Genomic DNA, 11,166 nt, shown 5'->3' with positions numbered 1-11,166 from the left:
ATTCTTTGGGTTATCTTTAATGACAAGAATCTTAATTTATTTTTGGACCTCATTATGCTAGATTACTTTTAAGAATTATTTTTGTATTTTAATGTAATTCTAACTTTTACAAAATAAAAATAATGATATATTTACTGTTATAATTCATAATCTGAAAAGTTAAAATTTATTGGACATTTCTGAATGCACTTCAAAGTTGAAAGCTGAGGTGGATTGCATGGGGCCGAATCTAAAAACAAATATGTGTTGGGTGCATGCTTTCACTAAGAATGGGCCAAGTGGCAAATAATGATGATTTTCATTTGAATGGAACTTTTCCACATTTAAGGTATATCCACGACTTCTTAATCTTTTTTAGAAAGAAAAACGCATGTTTAAAAGTATAACTTCTTTACAATTTAAAAAATAATCGTAAAAGTACGAATTCTTAAAAATAATAGTAGGACTTGTATTTATAAATAAAACGAAAAGCAAAAAGTAAAGTTTTAAAAGACGATTTACTTTTTATAATGAGATTGTGTTTTACTTATTTTAGTAAATAGGTTTAATTGCTTCCTTTGTCCCCAGTTTGGTTGAATTGTGTCAAATTCATCCTCATTTTTAAAAAAGTTTCATTGTCGTCCTCACGTGGTATAAAAGTGTCAATTGAATCCAAACATAGAAAAAATTTGTGTCAAAGTAGTCATTTTTCCTATATTTCTGTGTCTTCCTTTCATATGTCACTTCTCTGGAGTTATGAAAAGCCTTAAATTGGATAAGGTAAAATGAATATCTGTACTTGATTGTATGAAAGAAAGACACAGATATATAGGAAAAATGACTACTTTGACACAAATTTTTTCTATCTTTGGATTCAATTGACACTTTTACACCACGTGAGGACGACAATGAAACTTTTACACCACGTGAGGATGACAATGAAACTTTTTTAAAAATGAGGATGAATTTGACACAATTCAACCAAACTGGGGACAAAGGAAGCAATTAAACCTAGTAAATATAAAAGTGGATTGCATTAAAAAAAAGAAGAAGAAGCATGTTTGGCTAAGATTTGAGGAAGTCCCAAACAAAAGTGTTTTTCTATATTTGTTGTATTGAAAAGGATGTGTGAGATTGGAATTCAAGGTTTTGAACGAAGCCATGTAATGTGGCCATGTGTAAGTCTGCTTCTGGAAAATAGAAAAATAAGAGACTTCGTTTTCGTTTTGATTTAGTAGATATGCATCCCCCCTCTCAGAAAACTTAAGTCTAAAGTGACATTGTAGGAGCTTATTCATATCTCACTACTTACACTTTTGAAAGTGACACCATTCAACATAGTTTGTGATGATATCAGTGGATAATGACAAATTGTAGATTCAATCCCTGAATTTGGTGCTGGGTAGTCTGAAAATGATGGGGAAAGTTTTCGAAAAAAAAAAAAAGTCTTAATTTTTGTATGAAAGTCATGGAACAATTTATGCCATGGTATTGATTTTTTCAACAATTATTTGTGTTCCATGTTATTGAGGGGACTTTTCCGAACAAAAACACATTTTGACTTTTTAAGGTACAGAGTTGGTATATCCCTCTGTCCACTGCGTTGAATTAACCAACTTATATGCATTAGAGAAATTGAGTTAATCTCAAAACAAAGTCTTGCGAATTTGTAAAATAATATATTAATTCAATTGTTTTGAATTGTTCTTTGGTCAGACAGACTGGGTAGTGCAAAATCAATGAAAATTTTGAACCAATGCAGCTGGTTCCATTTTTTTTTCTTAAATTTTTTTTATAGGATACATGTTTTTAAAAAAATTACTTAAAAAAATTGTATTTAATAAAAAAATAAATACAAAAATAGAATAAATTGTACATATGTAAATTTTAATTGTTAAAATATTATTACTCTACTAGACCATGATGAATCTACAAATAAGAAATATTTTGAGATGTCAAAAATTTATTTATAAATGTATATAAGCAGAGTAAGATCCTCCTCTAATAATTAAGATCCACCACTAACTATAAAAAATATATTTTTTGAAATGTAAAATAAAATGTAGGAAAAAAGATAAAATTTTTACGTAGTTTGTGGTGAAAATATCATAGATTTGTTAAGAGTTCTAAAATATTTGAAGAAAGAAAATGAAGAACATAATAAAAAGGAGATTAATAAAAGAGAAGAAAATAGGAAAAGAAGCTCAAATAAGGAGGTATCAAATATAATAACTTTTGTAATAGTCTAATGAGAAATATTTTACAAGGTTCCAAAAATTTCTAAAATATTATAAGAAGGAAGAATGAAGTGGAAAGATGCATAAACTCAAATGAGATTGTGCAATGTGTTAAGAGTTTCATATGGTTAACTTAGGGTTTGAGTGGTAAATAAGTCCGCTATTCGTACCTTTATCTTTTTCGCTTTGTCCATTTGTTTTTTCTTTTTCTTTTTTAATTATCTTTTGTTCTTTGTTTTTTCATATAATTTATTAGATGAGTTCTTGATACAAATTATTATTAGGGTTAATAAATCATTCAAAGTTTAAGAAAAGACTATATCAATATTAGTGTAAAAGTTGAATTTACGAAAATTTATTAGGTTAGTTATAATTTATTATCTACTACAATAAGTGAAGTGATACTAAAATTGTAAATATAACTAGATTTTCTATGCCGATTGTTACTAGAATTGTCATAGTAAACAGATCGATAACAATTTTGTAAAAAATACAAGATTTTTTATGTATCATTAGAATCGCCATAGTAAATAAAAGTGATGATAATTTTGTAATAAAATAAAAATTTATTATATTATTTTTAATTTAAAATACATATATTATGATGATTCATCACTATAATTGATATAATATTTTCCCTCTTATCCCTCTTGGGCTCCACTTCACCCTTTTTGTATTTGTTTTCTTTATCTCTACACTATCGTTGCACTCTCACTCCTGCTCTCCTCCGCATCTCCTTGAAGTCTCTCATCTCCTCTCCTTATCTCCTCGCTGCTACGACACTTCACTTTGGCTCTTGTTTTCACTCTAGTGGTTGTCCCTCTCGCTCTTACAGCTTGCTAGAAACACACTAGTTTCATCCCTCACAGCCACTCAATTCACTAGAGTTATAAACTACTTTCCCTCACTATGATCCACCATGTTTGGCTAGCTTCAAAGCGAAGACATCAAACCAACCACTCTTGCCACCATTTTTCTGTTTGTCCTTATTCTAAGATCGCCACCATTAATCTCTTTGCTGAGTTGCAATGTAGGAACCCTAATTTTTTATTTGAAGGTGATCCCCATTTTTTATGGTTTTATAATCCTTATTAGAATTAATTGTATTTGATTGGTGTATTCAGTTTGTGCATCCAAGTGTGGGTGTTTTTGGTGCTAGAATATGAGAGTGCTTTAGTTTAATTGTTTGATTGCTTAAGACAATTGTGTTATGTATTTTGCTTGTTTAATTTTATGATTGAGGTTTTTTTATTCTGCTTTTGTTTTGGACAAAAAAGATCATTTTAGGACAATACCCATGCTAGGATTGTTGGAATCGAGCCCAACATTGCAAAATTATCAAGCAACCAATGTTGCAGGAGAGCTTGACATTGGGTAGTAGATACATGGCATCAAACATCCCATACAAGAAAAGCTACCAACACTAGGAAGACATTAGTGGCGGTGATGGTTCTGTAGAGGCCATTGTTTTGTATTTTATTTGGTTGCGTCGGACGATACTGATATGATGCTAGGTGGTATCAATACTGATATGTAAAAAATGAGTGTTTATACGTGTCTTTAAAGAGAGTTTTGGGTATTCCTCATTTTACACGATAGAGAAACACTATGGGGGCTTAAGAGAGTCCACTAGTACAAAAATCGCGTACAACGTCGAATATTTTGGGCTTTTAACGACGTCTATGAAGGACACGAGCATGAAAATAATCGGTTTAAACAAACAAAAATCATACATAAAGTAATTAATTAACATGCATTTGTATCAAATGAAAGAAAGATTACATGTGATGCTAGTCAAACTTCGTTCGAGAAAAGTTTGAGAAGAGAAGAGGGTATCACACACTAAGATAAAGTGAATGAATTTTCAATATCCCGCTAAATTTTTTTTAATTCACTAACCTTTTGACGCCGAATTTAAAAGTCATTCGACGTTTTATATCCTTTTACGTCGAATTACAATTCTAAACACGTTTAATAATTGCATTTATTTACAAAAATGTCACCACTCATTTTTAACGTTGGTTATTCAGTGGTTCGACGTTGAACGCGTTACGTTATACGCTGTTTTTGTACTAGTGGCCTCTTGGAGGTTGTTAGGGGTGTTGGGAAGCTTTCACACTATTCCTTGGATTTTCTCCTTCATCCATGGAGGTTTTTCCCCTTTTGGGGTTGGAGAGAAAAATGAGCTATGAATGGGAGATGTGAATGTGGATGGGGAGTGCAAATGGAGCTTGGCGTAGCTGCTTAGTGCTTTGGAAGAGGTATTTCCTCTTCTTTTTTGTTCCAATTTCTTCTATTTATAAACTTTAGGTTCAACATTATGGAGAGTTAGATCCATTTGTTGAGATTAGATCCATTTATATATATTAACAACAATCATAATTTGTCGATAATTATTGATAAATGTTTACTGATGAACACTTAGGTTTGTTGTCATTAGTAATTAGTGATAAATTTCTCCATTCCTCAATAAATCCTCTTGACCGATTTTTGGTCAAGTAGTCTCTCTGTAAACATGAATTAGTAATAGATTTTTACTATTATTGACAAATTGTATTATATTAATATGCAATTTTCTTAAACTACTTGAATATAAGACTTGTTATTTATTATATGTAATAATTTAGTGTTCTTCTCGTGAACTTGCTTATCACCATTTGACATAGATCGAAAAATATTTGTTTAAATTTTGAATTATTATTAATTTAATGTTTTTCACAATTTCGTTCAAATTGTGTATTATAATTTTTATTGTTGTATAAAAAAGAGATTTCTTTATAACTTAAAAATTAAAATATTTTTAAACTTGAATATTTGTTTTTCTTTTATACATTTTTAAAAGAATATTTTTTAACTTTATCAATTTTATGAAATTAATAAATCTTTTGATTGTCATAAAATTTTATTTATGTATAATTATGTAATATTCTGTATAATTATTTTACTTTTATCCCTTGTTATTTGACCCTCTTATTTGAAATTTACACAATTATATATATTTTTTAAAATATTTACATTAAAAAATAAAAATACATTATTTTGATATTAAAGTTTTAATAATATCATGTTTTATTTGTTGTGATTTTTATCTTTTATAAAATTAATTAACTAATATTAAAATGATAAAAAAAATACAAACATGAATGCGAGTACATATGTTACTTAGTAAGAATAATGATAAAACAAAAATTTTATATATGTTGAATATAAGAATGAAAATTGAATACTAAAACTCTTTCTCGTCTCACCTTCATGTCGTCCTACATAACTCTGAATTCTAAAACAGATAATAATGCAAAATTGGATGATATTATCTCATCGACATGGGATTGAAATAGTTTTAATTTGTGTTTTCTTTTAATTCTCACCGAACCTAACCAAATGTATAACCTGTATTTGTTCCTCTTCCACTTTTGTTCCTGAAATTGAGGATAAATTTGATGATGTTGTTTTGTTTGGGTTTTATTTTATGATTGGGAGATCCGAGGTTCTTTGCGGTGCCGTGTTTTGTTCATACACAAACTACTGATTCGAGGGACTTTCAAATTAAACTGGATGAATGAAATAGGTGATGAGGTGTGCCTACGCATACGTTATCAGTAACTTATGGAGCTACGACCACAATAAAGGAAAGTTTACCATCTAATCTAACTCACAACTCCAACAAATTTCCAGCTTTATACTTTAAGCACTTAAGATTAACCTCTTCATTTTTGAAACATATTCCGCGTTATACCTGAAAAATGAACCTAAAACCAAACATACAACATCTACGTATTGAACAACTACAACGAGTGGAAGACGTGAGAAACAGGGTGAAAGCTATTGATCAGTTGTGTTTTTTTGGTTCAGGTTGGTGCATTTTGTATGGGTTTCAATACCCTTTCTAATATAATAAAAATCTTAAATTGTTAGTAAAAACTATCATACATGATTCATTATATATTTGCTTGTAGAATAGATAAGGATATGTAGAAGAAACGTACGTTATTAATTACGTTGACTGAAACTTAGCACATTCACCAGCTACCATGTGTAGCATAACATGAAAAGACATATGTTTGAGTAGAAGGAAACCGAAGGTTGCTTGATTCACAACGTTATCAAGTGTACTAAACATTGGTCAAACTTTGAATCTTTGAATGCATACTTTTTGTAAAATGCCCAACACACAAATATCTCCCACTGAAACTTTAAATGGTCAGAGGGTTATTTTACGTTCTAATTTTCACAATAATGATGGAATTGTATGCTTTTACATTATTTTAGTATCTCTCTTTTTTTTTATCTTTTTATTATATATTTACTTTTATTTTAACTATCATTATTTCTCTATAAAGAATAATAATGTATTTGTTTCCAGGGTGGATAGGGAAGGGAAGGGACATATGTGCGTGAAGAGGAGTTATTGTTTGCTACATACATGTGTGAAGATTTGCATGAAGGAAATGAGAAGAAAGAAAATATTTTTGCATGGTGGAAAGTGCATATAGCATCCATAGCAAAATAATACGTGCTTTTATATATTTTTTTCTTTTACTCTTTCATTTTCGATCACATCAACGAAAACATAGAGAATATGAGACACACAGCAATTATTATAGATAGCAAAGGAAGGAAAATGAAATTAAATTATCTTTAATTAAAACTATTGACAAAAGTTTGCAATACCCTTCTTTGGAAACATAAATACAAGTTTTAAGTACCGAACAAGTCTTTTAATTTAATAAAATAGTACAAACATAAAAAAGAAAACTATATATTGCGATTGCCAGCTACTGTTTTTCAAATATACCATACTTATATTAATTTTTAAATTAGTAATTAAAATAAAACTTAAAAGCAGTGTTATATTTAATTTTTATGTGATTTCTTAATTAACTTTGAAGCTTTATTAAAGTATTATCAAGACAAAACTAGAAACTAAATTGAAAAAATTGAGCTTTTAATTGTTTTCTTAATACTTAATCTCATACTTTTAGAAGTAAGATAAGGATCAATATATGCAGATTACTTTTCTAGCAGCTAAGTCTCACAAATTTAATGACACGTCCCTGATAAGTGTTGACATAATATATTTTCTTAATTTGTAATTGGATTAAATATGAAAATTTCACCAATTTTAATATTCATACATTTTTGTAGACGTGATTATCTACTATGGCGTGACTGTTACCTGAAACTAAGTATTAATTCTGCTATATTTCAAAACTTACATTAGGTTCGTTATTGTTTAAATAATTTTACAATGATAAATTTATTTAAATGTTTAATAATTATAAAAAATAAAAGTGTACAAATGAAGGAGACAACAATCAGAGAGAGAAAAAGAGTTAAAGAGAAAAAGCCAAATACCTACAAATCACTTAACATTTTTAAGTACTTGTGATTCATTTCTACCAAAAATTGAACTTAGTTCTTATATTTGAAAACTGTGCTTTTTACTTGAAGATTTGATCAATCTTGGTCTCAACCATTGTATTTTTTAAAATTGTATGGTTTTTAACATGTTTTACCTACATTATTCATAAATTCAAGTAAAATGCATTAATTAGCATATTTTTTTTAATCTAACTAGTTAGCAAGTGTGTCATACCAATTAGTAAAAGTAATTTCTAAAATTCGAACACAATAGTGTGCTCCTGTGTCCATATCGGACACAGATTTGTAACATATCTCCAATTCAGAAAATGTTTCTTATTTAATCTCTTAACATTATAATTTTTTTTAGATGAATATCAATTAAAGTGTTTTTTTTTCAATGATTATTATCAAGAAAGAAACGAAATATCTTAATGAATTTTTTTGTATTAGATTATAATAATTTTCTGTTATTATATTTGGTTAATTTTATTTATAAATGATTTCGAAATAGATAAATAATTTAAATACTTCATAATAATTTAATATATAGATTTGTATTTCCTTGCTCGGAAATTACACAGATTAAAATATCCATATCTCTATATAGTGTGCCCGATATTCGTATGAATATCCTATCTACATTGCAAATAACACTTAAGAAGAAAACATAAATAATGAAAATACTGGAGAATTTATTGTTCAATCCAAATACTTGAGTTAAAGATGAAAGAGTAAAACTGTAAATCTAAGAAAAAAAATGACAGTCCTACTGAGACCTACTCCTGTACAATACAAGTGAGTCCTTTTCTTTTTCTGATCATACCATAATAAGCATTTTCCATTGTCTTTTGTTCAAAAAAAATTAGAGAGAAGAATGGATTATTTTTATAAAGGTCTCTTTCATCAGTTTCTGTAGTCTAAATTGGATTGTATTTAGAACGATTATTTCCATATGGAAGAAGTTGCTTCCAGCTATGGTTAGTGTGCCTCCACTCTTTATTGAATGAAATTTATTTTTTTGGATATAATGTGATGGGCAATCCATCTTGTGGAAGAGCAAAGGGGCCATACTGAATCCCATTTTTTGCACCAACTGTAGACCACCTGCATAACAATAATAGCAACTACCCTTAGAATCATTCAAAACATTCTAATTTTGGAACATGTCTCTCATCACTGCATACTCCGAAAAGGGTTACAAGGAGATTGTGTTTGGTAATAAACCAGATTGCCAACCTGTACTTTGTGATCAGGTGATGTAGAAGCACCAACATCTCCAACTTGGCTATTTCATTGCCAGGACATGCATGGGTCCCGTTGCCAAATGGCATAAAAGTATTGGGTTTTGGAGCCACCTAGAAAAATTATTTAACAGAATCTGTTAAAACCCTGACCTTAGAAGAATAACATGTAGCAAAGTGAAAAAAGAAGGAGAATAATGCATAAGTTATTTTCTCTGCACAATAGTTACCTCAAATCTTGAAGGATCAAACTTCTCTGGCTCTTTGAAGTTGTCAGGACTGTGGTGGATGTTCCTAAAAAGTGGTAATACTTTCCACCCTTTTGGTATGAGATACCCTGAAGAAATGTATTCCCCCAACACAAAATCACACACAAGGAATAGAGATGAATTATTTGGTATATTGAAGAAAAAAGAAAAAGAGGTATCATATCAGATTTGGTTATTGACCTTGAAATTCAACATCTTCTATAGCTTCTCTGAAGGTAAAAGACAAAATTGATGCTATTCTTAGAGTCTCCTGTATGATTCTGGATGTCACAGGCATATTTTTTGTGTCTGACCAATTCAGGCCCATTTCTTCTCCACTTTCTTCTTTGCACCTTAATACGGACTCATGCTCTTCCTACAAAACTCAACCAACAACGTTTTAAGTCACCAAACCAAGCCACACTCCAGATTTTCTGACTTAGTTGCATTTATTTGTCATAAAAGGTTTAAACCAGACTCTTAAAAAACATTAAAAAAATGTTTTTTTTCCTGTCATTAGAGGTCTCGGTTAAACAAACACTAAGTTGAAGAAAGACTAGGAGGTATATGCTTACAGTAGCTGCTTCTAAGACACTGGGGTTTTCGCCAAGGTACTTAACAATCCATGTAAGTACTGTGGCAGTGGTGTCACGAGCAGCAAAAATAACACCAATGATGTTATCTGTTATCTGTTCATCAGTGAGTCCTGCTTTTTCACTCATGAACGACCCCAGCAAGTCATTGTGTTCTTGCTTCGTCTTCCTCCTTTTTGAGATTGTTCGAGCCACCATATCTGCAAGCTCTTTCCTTGCCTTCATGGCCTTGTGGAAAAGTGTTCCGGGAAGGTTTATGGGCATTGAGTTGTACCCTCTCTCAAGAGTGTAGTAGCATCGCTTCAGAACCTCTGCATTCAGAGTTTCATCTTTTCCGAATATTGACAGCAGGGCCACGTTGATGGTATACTGTAAAAGATAACATGGGAAGAAAAAAAAAATTAAAAACTAGTCCTTTATTTGGTAAATATACAACAGAAATAACAACAAGTTGTAAAGGGGTTTTTTATTTCTTTATTTTCTTTCCCTTTTTAAAACAGAGGATCTGCTCTGTGGTCTGCTTTGAGGGCTTACCGTTTTCATTTCGAGGAAAGTGGTGATCAACTTTCCTTCCCATGATTTGAGGCAATTTTGGGCAATGGATTCAATATCAGAGACTATATTTTTGATGGCCTCGGTGGTGAAGGTGCAAAGGACAAGCCTTCTGAGGTTAGCATGGTATGCTCCTTGCTGAAAGAAAATGGCTTGCTTCCCCAACATCCTCTGCTTGCTATCAGGAAATGTTGGTTTGAAGAGTTGAGCTTTGTTGAGCACAAACTTTGCTGCTTCCGGGTTAGAAATCATCACACAAGGATAACCCAAAATGTGTGACTTAAACATAGAACCATACCTATTGAAAAAAATAAAGAAGGATTTATGTTAATGCAAGTGAGCATTAAGATTGATAAGGTTGATGAGATTGAGAAATGAATTGTTTTGAACCTCTTGATTTTTGTGGCAAAGAAAAGATTTGGGTCTTGAGAATACATTTGGAAGGTTTCTCCTATATATGGCCAACCCATGGTCCCGGGAGGAAGTGGCAATTGTGTATTAACTTTGGAAGGGAAGAAGAAGGAGAAGGATTTGATGAGTAAGTTGAGGAGAATAATAGATATGAAAGAAACAAGGAAGCATAACACAGTGGTGAACTCCATGTGTATGTAGTGTAGTTGTTGGTGTTTGGGAAAGAAGAAGAAAAAGTAGAAGAAAGATATGAATAAGGACGATATGTTGTGAGAGAAAAAAGCAAAAGATATGAGGTATTTATAGGGTGGAGAAAGGGAAATGATATGAAGGAAGGAGAAAAACAGGAAAGAGGAAAGAGGAAAGAGGATGGTTTTGAATTACAGCTAAATTTCCACACACGGAATCTCTCTCTCACCAGCTAGCTAGCTCATTTATATTAAGTTTTTTGGACTGATTGTGTTGCACTTGTACTGTGTTGTATTGTATCTCTCAAGAGAGAGAAATCATGAAAGTGAGCACGTGTCCCAAGAGTGTATGT

At 30.7% G+C, this 11,166-nt stretch overlaps 1 protein-coding gene across 1 annotated transcript; it reads right to left on the bottom strand.

Moving 5' to 3' along the window:
* Positions 1–8,153: 8,153 nt before the first annotated feature.
* LOC124834212 (abscisic acid 8'-hydroxylase CYP707A2-like) lies at positions 8,154–10,879 on the bottom strand. The gene is made up of 7 exons (XM_047308862.2): positions 10,605–10,879; positions 10,197–10,512; positions 9,645–10,031; positions 9,271–9,445; positions 9,052–9,158; positions 8,817–8,935; positions 8,154–8,684 (listed from the first exon to the last, which is right to left on the bottom strand). Exons 1-7 carry the CDS (start codon positions 10,814–10,816, stop codon positions 8,591–8,593), a joined length of 1,410 nt encoding a protein of 469 aa, XP_047164818.2. The 5' UTR covers positions 10,817–10,879; the 3' UTR covers positions 8,154–8,590.
* Between the last annotated feature and the right edge of the window lie 287 nt (positions 10,880–11,166).

The sequence above is a fragment of the Vigna umbellata genome, chromosome 1 (genome assembly GCF_029865625.1).
Source record: "Vigna umbellata cultivar VRB3 chromosome 1, Vumbellata_1.0, whole genome shotgun sequence".
NCBI classification, from domain to species: Eukaryota; Viridiplantae; Streptophyta; class Magnoliopsida; order Fabales; family Fabaceae; genus Vigna; species Vigna umbellata.
The sequence above is the reverse complement of the archived record's forward strand: the minus strand, read 5'-3'. Positions and strand labels throughout refer to the sequence as shown.

Excerpts from the sequence above, each read along its gene's own strand:
- LOC124834212 (XM_047308862.2), bottom strand. The coding sequence starts at position 10,816 with ATGGAGTTCACCACTGTGTTATGCTTCCTTGTTTCTTTCATATCTATT. Across the intron at positions 10,032-10,196 it reads CTTTCCTCGAAATGAAAACG|TATACCATCAACGTGGCCCT; the intron begins GTAAGCCCTCAA and ends TATCTTTTACAG. Across the intron at positions 9,446-9,644 it reads GTGTCTTAGAAGCAGCTACT|GAAGAGCATGAGTCCGTATT; the intron begins GTAAGCATATAC and ends TGAGTTTTGTAG.